Genomic DNA, 21,539 nt, shown 5'->3' on the forward strand with positions numbered 1-21,539 from the left:
GGAAAAATCCACAAATTTGGTTACACTTTCAATAAAGATTATTTTTTCAACAAACAAAGATATTTGCAACACAGCACTTTGATACAAGGGCAGTTTCAATTTGCATTCAAAATTATATTTGTGAAAGTCAGGCTTATTTTCATAAACTGATCTCACATCAGATAAACAGGTCAGAACTGACAAACTAAATTTAACTAGTGAGCAGATTCCAGTTTCAACAGTTCACAATCTTCTCCAGTTATTTTGGACAGAAAAATGAGTAAGTCTTAGGTTATGGAAAAGATAAAACCTCAACTTGCCATATTTCAGCAGTGCAGGTCTGGAAAAATAAACATGTTGTTTAGGAAGGCCATATTTCAGCAGTGCAGGTCTGGAAAAATAAACATGTTTTTTAGGAAGGTCCTAAATACTGTTCTTATTCTGTCATCTAGTCACTGCCTGTTGCTCTAATAATGTGTCTAAGGTATGAGCCAGTTTGTTTGCTCTTAGAATAATACAAGAGATGCTATGACAGAAGAAATCTAACTAGCAAGTACTAAATATTGGAATTCCCCTATAACATTCATGTAAACAGGAAAAACTCTCATTCCATATTCCAAACAAACCAAAATCCTCCAGATCTGTAAAGTTCAAGTCTAGAAATTTCTTAAGATCAAACTGCATTCTGCCATCTGCAAGTCCATAATTAACAGAAGAAGAACAACTGCAGGTCTCCACAGAATGGTACAGAGCTTCCCCTGACTCCTGGAGAGGCTCCCAGGACTAAGACCTCTTCTGTTTCAGACAGAAGCAGAGACAACATAATGGGACATTTAGAGGAGATACTAGAAAAGTGTGACAACTTGGAAACTGAAGCATATACCTTTTACTCTGAAACCAGACCAAAACCTCAAGGCTAAAGAATGTAACTTGAGATCAATTTTTAAAAATAGCCTGCAAATTTTATTATTGCTTATCACTAGATTAGTAGCCTCCAAACAAAAAATTCAGGCCAATCTCTCTTATATGTTTTCTTTTCCTCTCTACATAGCTTACTTAGAACAAGAGGTGTTCTACTAAGGATCATTCAAAACTGGCTTGAATTGAGTCTCTGGTGTGCTAACACTGCCTTGCTACATTCCATGAATAAAAAGCTCACCCCAGACTTAGTTTCACCCAAAATATGTGAAAAGTGCCTTGCAATTTGTATGTTAATCATATGACTGAAGTCTTATCATTCTGCAGTGAAATTGGGAGCCATCAGTAAAAGTCCTTGCACATGATCAAGACTTAGTTGAGCAAAGAACTGTCCCACATCCCATACGGTCCCCAGGACTACAGGTCTTTACAGTCATGAATACTCTCAGACTGCCTAGAGATATAAACCTTCTGTTCATAATGTCTTCTCTGAAGTTTTGTATAAAAACCTAAACAGTTGTTATAGTGGACAAATGGGCTTTTGTTTTCAAAATATTTGTAGAATTGTCAGTTCTTGAAGTGACTTTGTGCCTTGTTATCATGATAGGTTTTTATCTGTGACTATGCTTTTTCCTAATACCCAAATCAAAAGCCAATAGCATTTATTTTCATATTGTTTCGCATGAAAATATATTCCATATTGTCAAGAGCAAAGAAAGCAGCAACAATGTTGGAGTACTCTGATTAAATGTTTTCACTTAATGCCTTCTAGCAGTTCTTCCTCAAAGTCTATGGACAAAGTTTGTCACAACAATGTGAAATTTGGTCAGCTGTCAGATCTATTCAATATGAGCATGCTTAATAAATGTGTCTTGACAGTCACAAAAAAAGCTAGGTTACCATTTGTATATACATAATATCACCCTTGAATATATACACATTTTAAATGAGTTTGCGTCTTACTGTTCTTTCCTAGTACTGTTCTGTCAGTCTTGGAAGTTACCATGACTGGTTGACAATTTCAGAGGGTACATTTACATTTAACATTCAGACCCAAACAAGAACAAATACATTTTAATAGGACTCAGACTTCAGCAGAACAATGTACAGGGGGGTTTTACGTCTTTTCCTGAAACACTTATTAAATATCTTTGTAAAGCATCCTTTATGATGCATAGGGGGAGTTTTAGAAACAACACATTTGCTTCTAATTAAACTGTTGATTTCCACTCAGATATTTGCAGGTCCAAAAATTATTTACCATGAACTCTGTAGGTTCATTAGTCCCGTCGCTGAGCAAAGATAACTTGGACAAAGTCTGCAGGGTGTCTTTTGCCATCTCCATTGCTAACCATTATAGACTGGTCACCCAGCTGCAACAGAGGTGCTGACTGGGCTTTTATTGACACTTATGGCTTAGATCCTTAGTTGTCTTACTAAAGAGAAACTATAATCAGTGGTAAAATACAGGAGTCCCTACAAAGATGAATGACCAAGGTAAATGCAAGACAGTACCTACTTCACAGCCTTCAGGACTTTAAAGGAAAATGCAATTGTTTCTGTTCAAAATAGCTGGCCACAAATAATTCTGCTCAAAAGGAAAAAAAAACAACCAAACAAACAAAAAAAAAAAAACCAAAACCCAACAGTCTAATCATTTGGCTTTTAATGAGCTCCACCAATTTATCTTTCTTAATTCATTTGTAAATCTTGATTCATGTTACTGAAAAGGTCTTTGATTTTTATGTTCTTTCCTATCTCTCTTCCTATTTTATATTCTTTTTACTTGAACTATGAAATACTACTTGTTGGTATTTGTTTTTTTAGGATTAGAAGGATCATAAGACAGCACACACAGCTTTCTTTAAAAACTAAGAGGAAAAAGGAAGGAAAAAAGCCAGCATCATCTCTACTCAAAATGACTTCCTTTTCTGTTACCACTTTCAGCAAATATCATTCTTTGTCTTGGGGGAGGGGAGGGGGGTGTTCTGTAAGAAAAATCAATTGTAATTACATGAGTATGTCTCGATTACCTGTACTTTTTTGGGCTGAAAGTCTTGTTTTGATTAATTGGACTTCTCTGCCCTAATATCTTCTCCAATGCCCTAGGTCCTAAGACCCTTGCCACCTTCTTTGTCACTGGTTCATACAAGACAGAAATCCTACTAGCAGAGAAACATACCAAAAATTAGATGCAAGTGTGTTATTTCACGTTTAAAGGAGCTTGAAGGGAAAGTGAACCTAAGGAGAACAGCAAACAGAATTTTTACTGAGAATAAAATTGATATTGTGTGCAATGTGATGGCAATGAGAGTACCATAAAGGATGTGTAGGGTGTGCTTCCTAACCTAATCTGACACAGCAACACAGGAGTGGTATGAACTGGGGAATTCAAGCACTTCCAGTTCCCTGGGGCACAAACCGTCAAAAATTCTCTTTTGAGTTATAGGAAAAGGAAATTTTTTAAACTTTTAAACACATAAAATAAATTCCATTAACAGGAGCAGGAAGTCAGAAGACATGTGGCTACATCCATCCATGAATATTTCCTTGGTGAGACCCTATGACTTACAACCCAGTTCTTCTTCCAGGATACAGGATGAGATGGGAGCGATCATTAACAAAAACATAACTTATGCCTTTTAATGATTTTGTTCAGGAAAAATCAAGCATCTAGCTCAAAAATAAATTGGAACCTATTCTAATAGTTTTGCCTTCTCTTTCATTATAATTCCTCTTCAACCTAGAAAGTAGCACAACATCATATCTGGATCAGTCATGAAGTTTGCATAACACATTTGAGGCAGATTCTCGCTCCTGAGTGTCTTAATTCCTCTCTCATACCCTGTTGTATAAAATGAAGATAAAAATTTACTTACCTACCATCACATAATGTTTGGATAAATTTCATTGTAATGATTCCACCTATTATCGTTAAAATAAGCTGTCATTTCTCAAGAAATTATGAGAGTGTATCTCACACTGACTAGTAACCTAATCAACAGAAAGTCCTGGTGACTTAATGGGATCACTTGCTAAGTACTGCATCACAACAGTGACAGACTGCACGTAATAAACAGCCTCTTGTGCCTAATGACTTTTGCACCCATGAAAACAATTCCAAAGTGTGTAAACAAATCAGTCCAAATTCTCATTCTCTCTTTCTTAAACTCTTTCTTGACTGCAAAACAAAGTTTATTTAAACCTTTTTTTCCCTTCACCTAGCCTCTCTTTGCAGATCTAAAATAATTCCAGCATGGCCAAAGCATTCAGTTATTATAATCAAGTGTTAAAATAATTGGGGGAGGGGCAGGGAATGGGTAAGGCATAGGGTGTTGAAGCAATTAAAGATGGAAATTTTCCTCATTCATCACATTTCTGTGATAATATCAGACATCGAGTATGCATACATACCAACCAGAACTGAAATCTGAGCTCAATAGCACCTTGTATGCCGGAACATTATTCTAAGTCATTCCATTCATTTATTCCCAAATCCCTCTTCATTACAACTATTTGCAATACATGACATCTGAGAAAGCAATAAACAGAGGATGACATATACAGATAGCCCAATTCCCCATGGGGCAGTATGTTGACAAACCTCCTAGTAAATAATATATTCCTTAGAGAAATCTGGTAGCCCTTTCACATATTGCGGACTCCACATTATGGGAGGGCTGATCTGCTTACAGCTTATTAATAGTGCCCATTTATTTTTGGTAGTGCTATTGTTAGCTTTACCTGAATTTAAGACACAGAGACATGCTCCTTCAGTACTTCCTTCCCACCTACATGACAAGTATGGTATTCCTCCTGTTCTCACTCTTCTTGCATGCACCTTTAAACCCTATTCAGACAATTACTCCTTAGCCCAGACTGTGACAGAACAAAGAGTCTTGCTTTCCTTCTGATTCCCCTTGCCCCCATGCACACATCCTGCTCTTCACCTCCTCTCCAGGATTTTGAGGCTGATACTGTCGCTATCCAGGCAAGACAGGAGCAGAAGATATTTTTTCTCCACTCCCCAGGATGCTCTTGCATTAGATGTTAAGGGTTGTTTTGTTGTTGGTTTGGGTTTTTTAATTAATGCAGTTAAAGCAGAGCATCTATTCTGTAGGAGAATGGTCCTCACACTTTCCAAAGTTTGTTGTGCATAGAGAGCCTAAACTTTTCAGAGGAAAAGCCCAGTTGACAGGGCTTGCCTTGATTTAAGAGGACACTTCAGTGGTGCATCGCTTTGGTCCTCATAGACCCGTTTTCCGAAATACTCACCTGCAGTCCTAAACACAGGATATATTCGTGGAAGCCTTACCCAGCAGCAATACAAACTTTGCTGTAATTCCAGCCTCCACTGGGTGCCACTATTGCATAGCACAATGTGTGCATACATTGTCTGAGTGAACTGACAAAACCAACTTTCAGCTTGTGCTTTGCTCTCGTGAAGTTTTCAAACCATATGCAGGGAATTATCGCTTGGTTCTTATGCCCTTAAAATGCCCCATGAAAATCCTTTTACAGTAGAAATATGAGGATTTAATTCTTCCTAGATCACTACAGCTAAAAGCTCAAATGTGAAGGTGCTCAGATTTCTTCCTGATTTTGTACTTAAATAAACCTTTTAGCCAGACCTGTGGATCTATTCCTCCATGGTGCCTGATAAAACATAGTCCCCTATTTTGACCTATCTCTTTTAATCTCTGAAGAAACAATCATAGAATCATAGAATCGATTGGGTTGGAGAAGACCTCTGAGATCATCAAGTCCAACCCTTGAACAATACTCTCATGGCTCTGAGCAACCTGCTCTAGTTGAAGATGTCCCTGCTTACTGCAGAGGGGTTGTACCAGATGACCTTTAAAGGTCCCTTCCACACCAAATTATTTATTGTTCTATGTTTCCATCTCAAATGCTTTGATGACAGCTTAACTAGCACAAGAGTAAAGCCGTACCACAGACCCAGAGGTGATGTTAAGTGTTCTTAAACTGTGTGCACATCACAAGCATGGCATTAATATTGAAAATACATTATCAGCCACCTTAATTTAATGGCAATTAAGTATTAGTTTTATGTAACAGATGTAATTTCCATTTGATGGTCCATGGATATCCACAACTTGCTAGATACCATTCTGGTGACTCAGTCTGGAGTCCAAGAACAATGAAGCTCAGTGTTATGAATCACTTCTGAAAATTCTGGGCAGACAAAGTAATCACCTTTTTTATGTTTATTTCACATTATTCCTGCTCTCAAATTTTGCTTTATTTCATTTTCCCAGGCCTCAAATTAGTAAGTAGATAAACAACTGAATATTAGCTAATATTACATGAATCTATAAATATGTAAAAATATTTAAATTTGTACATTACATGAGTATCTTAATATTATATATGGAATATGTTGAGAGCTTACACTAAACATGAAAAATTCTTCCAGGCAAGAGACTGTTATAAGGAGATTTCATGCCATCCTTCTATCCTGGAATAATTTGTTATACTACTCAGTTGGCAGAACTGATATAACCACAATTATTTCAAGTTCCTGAAGATGGAGGAAAGAGTGTCTCCTTGTTTATGAAGTCTACATTTTTAACTTCTGGTCTTTCTTCTCACTCCTCTCAACACTCTTGTCAGGTAGATGGTGACATTGACAGGTATGGAAATGTCTATAGCCATTGATCTTTCAAAGGATTTCAGCCTTTTCTAGCAGAAATCCAAACTATTTTCTTGGAAATCTGATATATTCTGACACAGGTTTTACTGCAAGAAGAGGCTTATGTGACTGCCAACATTGGTTGTATTATCACAGAGATAGGTAAATAGAACATGTAAGCAGTTATCTAGCAGTACAGCTTTGTTAATTTTGTTTAGTATCTTAAAAGTATGTAATTATTTTCTTGCAATTGAAACTAACAGTTGATTTGAAATAAAAATCTGGTACTTGGTGACAGCAAAATAAGGTCCTATGGCACATGTATACACAGTATAAATAGGTGCACACACATCCAGTATGACAGGATTTTCAGTTTTAGAAGACAGTGTCAAAGGCCTTACAGAAGCCTAGATAGATGACATCAGTAGATCTTCCCTTGTCCACTAGCGTGGTCACTCCATCACAGAAGGCCATTAAGTTGATCAGGCAGCACTTGCCCTTGGTTAATTCAAGTTATTGTGAAACCTTTTCCACACCTTCTTTCTGAGAGCAAAGTGACAGGGATGATCTCCTATGAAAACTGGAAAGACTTCTGACTTCTTAATTCAACCTGCTGGTGCCATAGAGATTCCTTCTTCATCTTAGTGGAAGACCCTGATCAGATCAAGTTTCTGAAGTCTAAAAGCTATTAGAATTAAATAAATCAACAACAAGGTCTAAGAGTCAATCTTCACCCCTCCAGATTACTTCCAAATCAAAGAATAGCACTAAACACCCAGCTCAAGTGTCCAGCTGAGGTTTATGCCAGCCCTACCTACCAAAACACAGCTGGAGGGGGAAGTCTGCCATTCTATGATGTACAGCAAAGGATCTCTGAAAACTGACACTAATTTTGCACATCGTATGCCCTGATCCATACAAAATATTGCTAATCTATTCCCAGGGACTGCCAGTGAACAAACTGGAAGACCTCTGAAAAGTCAAAGCTCCAGACAGCACTGGCAAGGGAAGGTAGTCGGTGGAATTGCTGCTGTCTGGGAACTTAATGTTAGGAAAGAGAAGTAAGGTATAGCTAAGGTAAATATGCAAGCAGTGATGTCAGATGTTTAGCTAACAGGATTTTTATCTTTACCGGATGAGACTGTTTTTTCCAACAGCTCTTTAAGTGTTTTCAAAGATGCTTTATGAAACATGAAAGTTTTAGTATAAATCAGGCAGAGTGCCAGATCTAAGTGGTTTTCTGCAAACAAGCCTAAAAAAAAATCCTGTTATACTGACACTCAAACGTGTCTCTACATCATCTGCCATTAATTATCATTTTACCGGTTTTGTTTGGGGGTTTTTTTATTTTTTTTTTTTTTTAAGACAGGGAGACTCATGTATAACATAGCTGAGCTTCAACTAAGCCACATAGTAACTCTTAGCTCATTATAAACCTTAGGTAAGGAAAAACTTACACAACTAACTTGGTTTGATTTGTTAAGAGCATATGCAGGATACTTTACCTGACCAATTCCAGCCCAGACTTAAAATGCATATCACAAGGAAAGGATACCGAGTTTCATCTAATTAGTCAACTAGATATACTGGCTTTGATTTCCCCTGGTTTGTTTTTTTTTTTAAAACTGATTCTGAGAAAACCCTCAGCTCCAGTAAGAGCTAGTTTTTTACCTATGAAGCAGAGTCAGAATATTACCAACATGAAAACCCTGAGAGAGATTTTTGTTTTTATAATGCTGTTTAAACCAAGAAAATATACTGGTAGAAAGTTTAACAGTGGCCAGTTCTAGAACTGGTCAAAGCTGGTATCACAAAAAATTCTCCTGCATGTACTTTTTCCCCCTGTTTTGTACAGTGTTTTCTCAATTTTTTGCAGTGATAGGTACTGGAGAGGAAGAAAGAGAAAAGAGGATTTGAAACATGTATTTGGACCATAATTTTGGCAAACATTGTGTGAAACCAAACAAAAACCACAAACAAATGTGTATGTATAAAATTAAAATATACAAAAGTACAAATTTTAAATTTCCAACTCAGTAACACTCTCCAGACCTTCTGCATTTTGGGAGCACTGCTGGGACCCAATTTGCAAAGGTTTCTTACTATCATCTGCACCTAGAAAGATTCCCAGTTTACACCTGCACTGGATTTTGTCACAACAGGACTCTTAGAGCCTCACTGCCTAAGCAAGTGTGAACACTGGGAAGTGCTGTGATGCAAGAGGCTTCTTAGTCCCATGTTGAACTGGAGGAAGGGTAGTGACACTCACAGGAGTACAAGAATCACAAAATTGGTTTTGGAAAAAAGCCATGGTCTAAGTTGAGCATAAGCTGAGGTTTATGTATTTTGCTAGCTTGAACTACTGCCAAAAAGCAAGCAAGCCCAAGGAAGTGGTCAAAATGTAGTTAACTCAGAACAAGGATACTCTTGCAAGGAAAACCAATTTTCTGCACGGCTCTGAGGTCCTAACTGCCACCCCAATATATGAGCAGTATTGATTTCCAGATTGGAGTAAGCTGGTAAGTTTGTCTAGCAGCCTTCATCATGTTATCCTCAGGTATGACTGAGATTAGCTTTTTTATGGATGAGCTAAAACCACCAGCAAATGGAACATATGGAGCTCTGTTTCCAGCTGGTATGTCCTAAAGAAAAGAAACATATATCACCTTAGACCAGGAGAAATAATTCTTTATTTTTTAAGAGTTTTGTCATTCAGTACTTCTGTAAGTGTAGTTTTATATTATTGAGGAATTCCACCATTGCAGTTAGAGGAATGAAGAAACAATTTTCTCCTTTTGCTTTTTAGTAATGTCTATCTCAGAATTCAGTACTTCAAAATTTAATGTGTGTTAGCATTTTTAAAAGTCAATGTTATGCAAGCAAGAACAGATATTCAATAAACCATATGGAGCACAAGAACTCCAAGTCATAGTTAATTCAAGCAAGAAAATAAACCTGACAGAAATCTTAGAAGGGAAAATAATACTAGTACTGAATTCTCAAGCTCCTAAAGGTTTTTAAATCCTTGGTGTGCGACCAGATGTCTGCAGGTAGCTTTTCTTCCTGCAGAGGTCTCAGAAACCAGTGGGATTTTAGGTAAATTCAAGCATCAGCCAAACAAGATAGGGAAGAACTGAGCAGTAAACTCTTTGGATTTTTTCTAATGAGCCAAAAAACCACTGAGTCAAAGTCTGAAGCAGGATTAATTGGTTAGACTAGAATATCTTATTTAGCGGAGATTTTGTAGAAGGGAACTATCTAATGTGTTTATCTCCTTTTACAAGCCTTTTCAGCCCTATTTCTCCTCACACTTCATCATGGCTACACCTAAGCCATCTGATAAATGCAGTGTAAGCACATTCACTATGTGTGTTTACATATGGATACAAATGCCAATATGAGATGCAACAGTTTCTTGCTGAGTGAGGAGAAAAGGATTATGAAAGCTACTCATCTGTTAGGCCTTTCTGTAAGGCCATCTCTTTCCAGTTTTCTGCTTCTATCAGGGACAAGAGCAATTTTTGAGGTCCAAAATAGCTCTCTCCTTGCACTCTTTTTAAATGCTTCAATTGATTCTCATTAATCTCTGTCTTCAGTTTAGAAGCTGAGTAAGCAGCTTCTTTCATCTTAAAATTAAATTTGCTTGATAGATTATTATTATTATTATTAGGTAGGGAAAACCCACCTGTCATTTGATGTGTTGGCTTCTGTTCCTTTGGACATCATTCGGGGATCATTTGCTGTCCTGATCATTGTCATCACTTTAGACAATATTTTAAGTCGTTACAGAAAAATCATCATCTGGTGATTTCCAAATTATTTTTCATTTATAAAATTCTCTTAACATCTTGACTTTTGAAACATAAATCTAGAGCTATTTGGAGCACCTTAAATAAAATACTTAGCGAAATATAAAATCAATAGATAGCATAAAATACTAACATAACTGACTGCAAAAACTATGTGTAAATTATATGGAAGCCAAACAAGTGTAGAAGGGTAACCTGGCACCAGCTCAAATTTTCAAAATGAAGTTGGAAGAAATGGCAATCCACAGGCACTGCTCCAATTTGATCTTGCTCATTGAAGTGTGCACCTCAATAACCTGGCATAGTCTGAGGACTTTCCTTTTCAGCTTTCAAAATCTATTTCAATGGAACTTATCTTTTTACAACAAGAATAAAAAAAAAATCATAGAGCCTCTCCTGCATCTCAATTAAAAAAAACCTGAGTGTATAAAAAGACAAAGTAGAGGGAAAAATGAGAAGGGAAGTTACTCCTCCTTCAGTGACTACATCCTCTGTGGAAACTATGTGCCAAACTATACACCAAATCCTATCAGCTCTCATTCTGCTGATTGCTGCTCTGAAACCATGATAAAAGTACAACAGAGCAGTGGGAATATTTAGTCCCAGCACATCACTGATGACAGCTGAATACCCTTGCAACACCTTCTCCTGATTAGGTCTGGCTAAAACATAAAAAAAAAACCAAAAAACCCACAAAAAAACCACAAAAAAAACCAAACAAAAAAACCCCACACAAACAGGGTCACTTTGACTGTTATGAATTTTTTGCATGTGGAATGCTATCACAGACCCATTCTTAAACAATATGCCACTTAAGTACAGAGCACACACCATAAAACCTAAATCTGCGAGTGATGTGGAAGGACTCACACTAAAGGGAAAAGATTTAAAGCTTTCGTTGTTGGGTTAGCTCACATTTTTGTTATCAATGTACAGATGTACAGTCAATTCATAGACTGTTTGTTTCCCCCTATTGAAAAGGTAGACAAGGTTTACTGAACAGGTCTTGTACCTATTTGATTCTGAAAGTTTTGCTCTGTACCACAGCACTATGTGTACAGTAGTCAGCAAATAATTTTTGAAATTTATTGCAGTCAGAAACCTCCATCACAAATGAACCAACAGACGTGCGTGTCTATTGACATTTTTAACAGTTAGTGGTTGTTTTGTTTTTTGATTTAAATTACTCACATGTTTAAGACTGAATGCACACGTATATGTTTGCAGAATCTGGGTAAGGCAAGATATCTCCGTGAGGATCTACTGATAAACAATACAATCTGTATCTTCCAAAGCCAAAGGCAAATATTCACCAACTCAGCCAAGTCTCACAGCCCTTTGCTTCAGAACTGCAGCCTGTTGAATCTAAGATGGTCAGATTCTGCAATGACCCAAGAAGTCTTGCTGCTTTTGCCTGGGATTGTGCTGAAAGAAGCTGCATTTACTAATTACGTGTACATAGCTATGTAGTCAAGAGGTAAAACTTGAAACACCACCTAATATATACAAAGCCAGCAGCTGAGGAAGAGCAGTAACTGCACTTGGAGATATGATTTAATGAATCTTGCAGGGGCTCTGACAGAAATGTAATTTTCCAAACCCAGCACATTTTTCACTGCCAATTAATTAAACAGCCTTACTGAGAAGCAGTGTCCAGTAAATTAAAGAGCTGCAAGCCTAGAACTTTACATTATCTAATTGTACCACAAACTCAGCTACTGAAACAGATATGCCTGGTTATCAAAAAGGCTATGTGAAAAGCACCTTTAAAAATGTTGTTCCCCACACGATTCCTAAAGGTTAACTTGCACTTCTTTCTCATTATAGCTCTTCATTCTCATGTGACTTACACAACTACTCATTGACAGCAGTGAGACACAGTTCCCAGCTCCAGCTATCAATGTCATCAAATTACAGTGTGCTCTGCACTGCATGTCACTAGTTGCTAGAGTTAGTCTTTACAAGGTTACCCTTCTCTCTCAAAATTCAGAAATGTCTTTAGCCATTTGTGGTTACTGTTCTAACCTTCACAGGCACAATTTCAAAGCCTGACTACAAACGGCCATGAAAAATTATCCAAAACAAGGTTCTAGGATGGAAAGAAGTGCATTATGCAAACCAGAAGAAGAACTGACTCCTTAGCCAAAGGGCTGTAAGAGTAATGCATCACTTGAACACTATCTACCTAAGTAATTTCACATGCTTTTAGCACACAAGCCAGTGCACTATGGCTTTAAGCAGAAAGTAAGTTTCCAGTCTCTTCCCAGCCCCTAAGCTTCATATGTTTTACCTGTAAACACGAACCACTTTGGGGAACATGAAAGAATGACAATCCCCTTCATAAAGTACCACTGAGAATGTGTTTGCCAACATGCCCCATGAAAAACTCAGGCTTTTAACATTGCATGTTTTACCTTGTTGTGGGAAAGAGATGGGCTCTTTAACAACTTAACACCTTCTATGACTTCTAAGAGTACAGTACTTTTCCGACTTTCACCAACCTTGTCCTGTCTCACCCAAGAAATGTAATAACATGAAATTTGACTCTCCATTAATTCAAACTATTAAATTTTGAAACTATGGGGGTTTTTGAAAATATTTTTCTTTAAAAAAATACTTAATCATTTAAGTCCTTGAATTCAATTCATTTTAGAATAATATAACTATGACATTTTTATCATTTTATAGGCCCATCTAATCCTTTGTTCTGAAACTATCAAAATAGGCCATAAGAATTTTTCATATAGGGGAAAAAGAAACTTCAACACAAAGCTCTTCTCTGAGGAGTGAGAAAGGCTAAAGTCTGAAGTAGATCTCTGTGCTTTCTGAAATTTTTTCTCATTGCTGGAAGTCCTGTGAATAAGCCATATTTGCCATAACAAAAGCCAACATTTACTGTGTCTTGGAAACAAGCACACTACTATTGCATTTCTTAAAAAAAGCAAACAATCAATAGACATGATTTTAAATGTATGGGTTTCTCTTTCCTAGTCACTGACAATCTCAAATATTTTTTCTAGAAGACCCTTATTGTTTTCCTTCTCCTAATATTTTACATTTGGAATAATGAAATAGCAAGATAACTATCATTTATTCAGATCAGCAAAATTTTCAGTCTCTGGTATAGTAAAAAGTTATAGCCATCATATACCAGGTAATGTGAAAATTAAAACATTCATGATTGTTGAGTATCCACATGCTGCAACCATGAAATCCCTTGGTCGCCAGCTAAATTTTGTGATCAACCTTTGAAGTGGTGACTGTACCCTCAGACCATCCAAACTCTCATAAATCAAAGCCCTCTCCATAATTCATAGAATCACAGAATGGATTGGGATTGCAAGGGATCTTAATGAACATCTGGTTCCAACCCCCCTGCCATGGGCAGGGAATCTTCCACTCAACCGTGTTGCTCAGGGCCTGGTCCAATCTGCTCTTGAACAGTTTCAAGGATGGGGTATCCACATCTCCTCTGGGCAACCTGTTCCAATATCTCACCACCCTCACACTGAAGAATAATTTCTTACTATTATTTATTTCTTACTTCTGTCTCACCCTACAGTTACATGACCTTTAGTGGTTTTAATAGCTGAGATTACTTCATCTGAAACAAAGTTACTCCATGACTCTGACTGACGTTAATGTTTGAAACTAAAAGTTCAAAGTGGTTAGAGCTGAATCAAGTAATCAACATTCACTCAAAAGTTATTAATTAGTTGTAGTTGCAGGTTCTTCCACAAACATTTTATTTAATTTGCTGAAAAAGCTTGTTTTTCAGCTGTATCATTGAGAGTCTACTTTCTCATCATGCAGAAATTATTATTGTGTATAAGATCATGCTTGTCCTGAAAATCAGTTTGGATTCACAGCAAACAATAAATTTTTAGAACAGTTGTGTTTAAGAAGTCTTTGTGAAATTCATACAGTTTCCCAGCCACAAAACTTGCATTCTTGTTTCACCCTTTTTCAGATTCTTTTTCTGGATGAAATTTTATATAATATGCTTTAACTGAAGAATTCAAAACAATTTATAATCTATTCCTAGGCAATTCTGCTTAAAGCACAACAATAAAAGCTGTGTCATTTTTTAAAAGGAACGTTTTCCTAATTAAAGTAGCAACTGTTGTTACCAGTGTCTCAGGATTATCTCCTCTTAGTCAGTTGATTCCAGGTGTCTTGCTTTCTAGAGTAGTTTGAATAGTATAAGTAAACACACATTGTGCACTGTTAATATTTAGGCAGCTGCTTCAGTGACTACTTGTATAATTGCTATGCTTTTATGGCACTTGAGCCTTGATCTAGGTCCCAGATGAGTCTGACTATTTTTAATGTAAAAACAATTCACATGCACAGTAAAAACTGCAGTACATTACACTGTCTGTTTGCTATTTATCTCTGAACTGGCTCTTCAATGCTCTTATCTAAGCAGGAAGTTTATTGCAGCAGAAGCCTTAGTGTGGGGAAAAAAAAAAGAATCACACAACTAAGCTTCAGGTAGGTCAAAAATTGAAAGTCCAGGTCTTTTAACACCACCACTGACAACAACTTTTGTACAGACAGACCTGAAGCAGAGAAACTGCCACAAGTCTTTAGACTTTAATGAGGCTATGTGTCATCTCATGCAGGAAGGGAAAAGGCTGAAGAATTGCTTTAGGGGGAAAAAAATTTGCTATAGATGTATAACTGCAGTCAAACACAAACCCCATTTCCTGGCAAGGTTGCTTCATGATGAAAACAATATCTGTTAGATTTTATGTCTGTCTGGACTATGAAAGCCATAATTGAAATACAGTTATTCCCAACACAGTTTGCAGGATGGACATTATCAAGGTCACAATATTTTTTTGAACCTTAAGTTTCACAAAATAGGATAATCTACCCAACTCTGTGCCTCCAACAGTCCTTCCTACATGGAAACACTTGAGGTGAATTAAGTTTTCAAAGCATACTCATGAAGGTTACAAAATTCTTGCCTCCAGAACCCTCAACAAATATCTATCCTGAGAACTGATCTCCCACTACATCACTGTATTTCTGTCCTAAACAGGATACACCAACTGGTCTGTCTGCATGTGCAACACTAGAATTGTTCTTCAGTTTCAGTCATGCTCAACTCCCACAAACTCCTTTGAGTTCTTCCTATTTTAGGAATTTTATCTATTTTCTGTATTACCAACTATATATCATCTTTCCATAAACTCTGGAATGCCTAAATTAAGAATATCCATCTTATGGGATGGAGTGAACTTTCCCCTAAAAACTTTGCATGCTCAAAAGCCTCAAGACACAGATGACAAGGTTCTCTTGGGTAGAGGGACAGAAAACTATAGAAATAATATGTTCTGATAGCTTTTTCAAGGCCTGTCCACTCCTCTCTGAAGTGGGACTGGTCAGGCAACTGAGATCAAACAATGATCTCAAACCTGCTGCTATCACAGTAGATTACTAAATTAAAGTGTACCAAACAACCAGACATCCACAATCAGCTTGAAGCACCAAAATTGCCACTTGTCAAGCACAGCTTACATAGGACATTTATTTATACAGCTCTCAGTCATAAAATTATACTATTTCTTCACTATTTTTCAACTTTAATTGCCTGACTAATTTTGTTACTGTTCAGTTCCTGGACCTCTATAGTTCAACCTACAACAAAGTAACAGTACATTTTCAAAATTCAGTGAAGAACTTGTGAATGAAATAAAAAGTATTCTAGACTTGTATTTTAACTAACTGATTTTGCATTATTGTACACACAGCCAAATAGACTCACCTAATGGAGGAAAAGCTAATCATTGAGACAACCACCTCGTCACTGCAATTATAGCAAAGATCCACTTGTTTAACAAGATGATAAAAAAGTAGTAATGGCTTTTCCATTTAATATATATTTAAATATGTGTGAATGTGAAGAACTAGGTTTGTGGGGTTTTTAAAAAATAGTTTTGCATATAACAGGCAATTTTCTACATCTTCAGAAATGAGCAGTCAGTTGTTACTTTCCTTCGTCAGCATATGTGGACAGTATTTCCATAATACAATCAAAAAACTTACTCAAGACAAGTACAAGTGGTGTAAACCCAGCATAACATGATTAACATAAAACTTGCACTAAGTATAAAGAAATATAAAGAAAGTCAAATACTCGGGTATCTTAAAGACTTGTTAAAAATTTAAGGTACTCCCTACTTGGATTTTCTCCTGGGAATTAGACTTACTTGCTCACTTTCTAAATAACCACCTACATTAACACATGCTCTTGCCACTGAAATGGCAAGATCAAAGAGAACTAGATGAATAAACAATACTCTTGATGTCTTTAGTAATTAAGGACTTTAATTACTTCAGAAAGTATACAACCCGCTTTTAGTTCACCTCTCAGATAAATGTTTCATTAGAAATCATAATTCTTGCTGCTTTCTTTTAAGTAGTCTTCTAAGTGCTTTAATAGCTGTGAAGTCTAATTGAAAAATAGAGTTGGGAGGGCTTGTGCAGGTTTTTTTGTTTGTTGGTTGGTTTGGGTTTTTTTTAAACTTGATTTGCCTAATCTGAATTGTTTGGAGGACAAGCTTTTTTTTTTTTTTAATGGAGTGGCTGTCAAAATCAAGTTCAAATTGCATTGATGTTTTAATGCACTAGTGGCATAATGATATTCACATTAGAGCAAATTAAATGCTTCACCAGCACCCAGTACTTAGTTTGATAATAGAAGCCACTCTTTCTGACAGGGAAGTTGTCCTGTGGTAACTTTTGTAACGACAGGATTGTTAATACTGTTAACTCTCTTTTTTGTTCTTTCGAAGAATACTTCAAATTTTGGAACAAATAAATCACTCTTCTTTAAACAAGACAATATAAAAAACTGAGTCACTGTTCACATCAAAATACTGATCATCAGAGCCATACATTGATTCCCTTTGTCAGAATACCTTGTTGCTTCTAAACAGATGTACAAGAAGGATGGAAAGAGAGTGCAAAGAGTAGTAAAACTTTTTTACTTACTATTGTTCCTCAGGTCCCTGAACTGGCAAACCTGGGCTATAACCATCTGATAGATTATTTACAGTTGACAGGGCCTGTGCTGTTTAATGTCTGTTAGCACTTGGAGGCACATTAACCTCCTTGCAGAGAAAATGTCTTTGTGTTGACATATGAAATGACGCATTCTCATCCACCAGAAGCCCAGGCATATATTGGACCAACACAATGCATGGATCTTCAGCAACACAATTTTAGGCAAAGACAACAGGATTACCAAATATTTCTGTGATAAACCTTTCTGCTCAGTCAGGTGAGTTGGATTAATGTCACATTGCAGACTTAAGTTTTGCCAAGGTGTGATTTAAGAATAGAAGGTCCTTGAAGATAGGGACTTCAGCTAAAAAAATCCTTTAAACCCTACTCCAATTCTGATTGTGATAAGTTTACCCTAGGAAATTTAATTTGTGACAAACATTAAAGTAGATCAAAGAAATATTATCTGGAGAGTTACCACTTTTTCTTGGACTCTTGTTTCATCAGCTTTGAGATGGGCCACTTTAAAGGAATGTTGACACTGCCAGGAATTGGACCAGGTGAGTTAAATCATTCTTTTTCATTTCTAACTCTACTAATTCCCCTGTTAGAGTGGACATAATGAAAGATCCTTTTAGACTGATTCTGGTGTCCATCTGAACCAGCATTATGTCAAAAAAAATTTAAGTCATTTTCATTTACTGTAAGCTCGGAGACTTGCTTTTTGCTTCAGATGTTCTGTCACAGTTTGCTTGAATTCAGGGCAGTAAATTACAAGATGCGTCAATGTAAAGTGGCAGTGAAATCATTTATCATTAACTTGAAGAGGCCATTATTCAGCTGTGGAAGATGACTGTTTTATGAAATACAAAGGATGAGATCATGATTTAGTAACCAGAAGTGTTCATTTTCCAAAACATAGCAGTACATAGTGAGAGTGAGAAAGGAACAGAGCCTAAGCAGTTGATATAATTTTACCTGCTTAATGTTTTGATGTTGGCCATTCCAATTAAAACTGGCTTTCATGAGACCCACTGCTAATTAGCAGACATTTCTTGATTGGCTAACAAATGTATCTGTCCCACTTCTTTGTGTGCAATTAGAACTCTCACAAGTTGCTGTTAGTACCACAAGCAGCTGCCCTACCAGAGCATCAGGAAAGAATTTAAAGAAGTGTAAATCTTTCTGTCTTTTAAGGATTATTTGAAATAATGGAGTTTCTAAACAAACACTTCAGAAAGTCCAGAAATTATAACTTCTCCAGGGTTTTTTTGACATAGTCACCAACTTATTTACCTGGTTTACAAAAATTACCCCCACTTAGAAAGCTTATTTGTGCAACCATAATGGGATAATGCTGTTGCTGGGACTAATTCTGTAAAGACCAAAGATGTGTTCGGCACAGAAAGGGTGAGCATAGGATGGAGCACCATCAGTATCAAACACCACCATATGACCCATTTCTAGAAGAGCCAGAACTTCTCTGTTTTATGACACAGTCAGTAAAGAACATGAAAGTGCCTACCTTTTCCAGCTGATGCATCCCTTCCTCTACGCAGCAAATTGATGCCAATGTTCTCAGCGTCTGGGGATAAAGACATCTGAAACAATCCTGGCGACAGATCTTAAAGAGAGTGACTACACCTCCTTCCTGGGGGAGAAAAACAAAAATCAGGAAAGCAGCACTGAATGCTTCCCTTATATTTAACCAAGACTGGGATGAGGGACAGATTCCTTTAGTAATTTATCCAAATTAATTATCATAACAACACTAACAAAGTGATGTTAAGCTCACACAGAGAATTCAAGCTGATTAATGCTTGTACACTGAGTGATGAAAACGTAATATAGCCTCAGTAGGAGGTGTGCTTAAGTGATTGACTTTTACCAATTACAAGCTCCATTTAAATTAAACTTGGCATTTCTGTGAAAATTGCAAAAAATTGTCAATAGGTGGCAATTAGAGCAACATTTAAGTGATAGTTCAGCCATATTTTATTAGTATAAAACAGATTTTTGTTAGCATATATTTCTCATTCCTCTACATTTCCAAGCTTCATACAATATTTACTTAATGCTAAAAGTAAGAACAAGAAAATCATATGGTTGAAGAGCTATGGAAAATAAGGTAGGAATAGGTGTCAAGCTCTATGCAGTTTCAATCCATATAGTCATTCTCTAATAAGTAAAACTTGCATTCCTACATATTTGTTCTTCAAATATGACAATAATGACAGAGCCTTGAGTATATATTAGAATAGCTATCCTTAATCATCTCCAATACAGCTTGTGTTAGCAAAGTTCATATAACAAAGGGGAAAATATAGATCAATATCAACAATGTGTGCACTTCATGTGGTGGGCATTTTTAAAATTATTTTGAATTTCAAAATGTTATTCTATCCAGTACGCTACAGATGTCTTATATTATGCAAGAGCAGACATATGATGAAGAGCAAAGCAGTTGAAATCCTGATGACAGACGAAAGATCTCAGACTAAAGGATTCAGATTACAGTAGTAAATTAAAAATAATTGAAATTTTGGACCAAGTATTGTAAAATATAACCATCTTTTTAAGTCTCTTTCTGTCACCCTTGTTTATTTTTTTTTATTAATAGAAATAATCTTTTTTTTGTTCCTCAACCCTTTGTGTTACTTGAAAGCTCAACAAGTTTTAAAACCTCCAGGCTACAACTCAAACATTACTCATTTTCAGAATTCTATGTTTTTATACTAGTTCTGCTTGAATTCAATAGAGGATACCAGAGCAAGCAAAGCCCTCTGGTCAGTCCAACAAAAAAACCATATCAATTTATATCGAATTAGACAAAATTAACACTTCGATATATTTTCCAGATGGAAGTTTTACATCATGTCTTTGCATATGTATGTGGAATTTTTGTGACATCAGTGGAAACAGTAGGCTTAATGAAGTTTGTTAAGAGTAAAACTTATTTCTGGAATTGTAAGAAGTACTCATGGGTCCATATGAGTTATTATATATCTAGCACTGCTATATATAGCCTACTGCAGAAAGATAGTTCTGAACCTTTAAATTAAAAGAGAGGCAGTATACTAACAAAACAGTTTCAGTCATTTTTTCTTCCACAAAAGGATACCAATATTTCACCTAAGCAGTAACTAGAGTATCTATCAAAAATACAGGAAAAAAAACGGTTACAGTGTCACTCCCAAGAAGAGGGATTTTTCCATTTCATTAACAATTTGAAATTTCTGACAGTTCAATGGAATCAGAGATGATCTGATTCTTTGCTGCAGTCATAGTACATAGAAGTTTGTGGACAACACTAGTAGAATTCAAGAAATGTTGGCACATTTGCTTCAAGCTTTCTGTATGACAAATGGGTCGTCTGTTTTTGACTCTGATGGACAGGAAGTGATATATCACTGCATTCATCAGGAGATCTGAACTGTTTATTTTCTGTCTTGTGTACCATTACCAAGCTGTAAAATATTGATTGTGAGGAACCTAGAGATCTGTAAGTGAAATATAGGATAGGTAGAAAATACTGAGCCTGATTCCATGGCTCACAAAAACCCAGTCCCCTCACTGGAATGAGAGCATTTCTCCAAATTTATTCACCCTTTTTAAGCTTCCTTCAATGATTCCAAACTATTCTGTCTGACAGGGATGTACATGAATGGGCCAAATGGGTAAACAATACCACTCAAAGAAACATAACATTACACTCTGCTTTTCTTGCTTTGGAGATGAACTTGTACTTCTAAAAAAGCCCACAATATGTACATATAAAGTATGCTTTTATTTATCCTTTGCAGACTCTTTGGCATTTCCAGTTTATTACCAAATAACACATGAAATGCTGTTCTTGCTGTAATTCAAGTGTCATTTGGGACAAGTTTCACATACCCTGAAGCAGAAAAAGAAAGGGGCATGTGCTTTACTACCTGATGACCTACTTCTTTCTTACATGGGTTTAAAAGGAATTCAATTTGTGGGGACATCCTTAGGATGCTGTTTAGAAAGGTTAGCTGTAGATAACAAAATCACCTGAAATACAATCATCAAAGTACATGACAGAGGTCATGTGTACGAAAAGCCCCAGTGTGCATAGTAATTGAGTGAATGAAGGAAAACTAGGGTGGATTTTGCAGTTTCAGCCTGAAATGACTCAAAGTGCA

The 21,539-nt window shown here is 36.5% G+C and overlaps 1 protein-coding gene across 1 annotated transcript in view; it reads right to left on the bottom strand.

Moving 5' to 3' along the window:
- Positions 1-21,539, bottom strand: part of INSC (INSC spindle orientation adaptor protein) — a 119,550-nt gene that overhangs the window by 26,491 nt on the left and 71,520 nt on the right. Inside the window, exon 7 of the mRNA XM_071559503.1 lies at positions 18,899-19,024. Within this exon, the coding sequence (XP_071415604.1) occupies positions 18,899-19,024 (126 nt within the window). The remainder of the gene's footprint in view (positions 1-18,898; positions 19,025-21,539) is intronic.

Source organism: Pithys albifrons, chromosome 6 (genome assembly GCF_047495875.1).
Source record: "Pithys albifrons albifrons isolate INPA30051 chromosome 6, PitAlb_v1, whole genome shotgun sequence".
Lineage (NCBI taxonomy): Eukaryota > Metazoa > Chordata > Aves > Passeriformes > Thamnophilidae > Pithys > Pithys albifrons.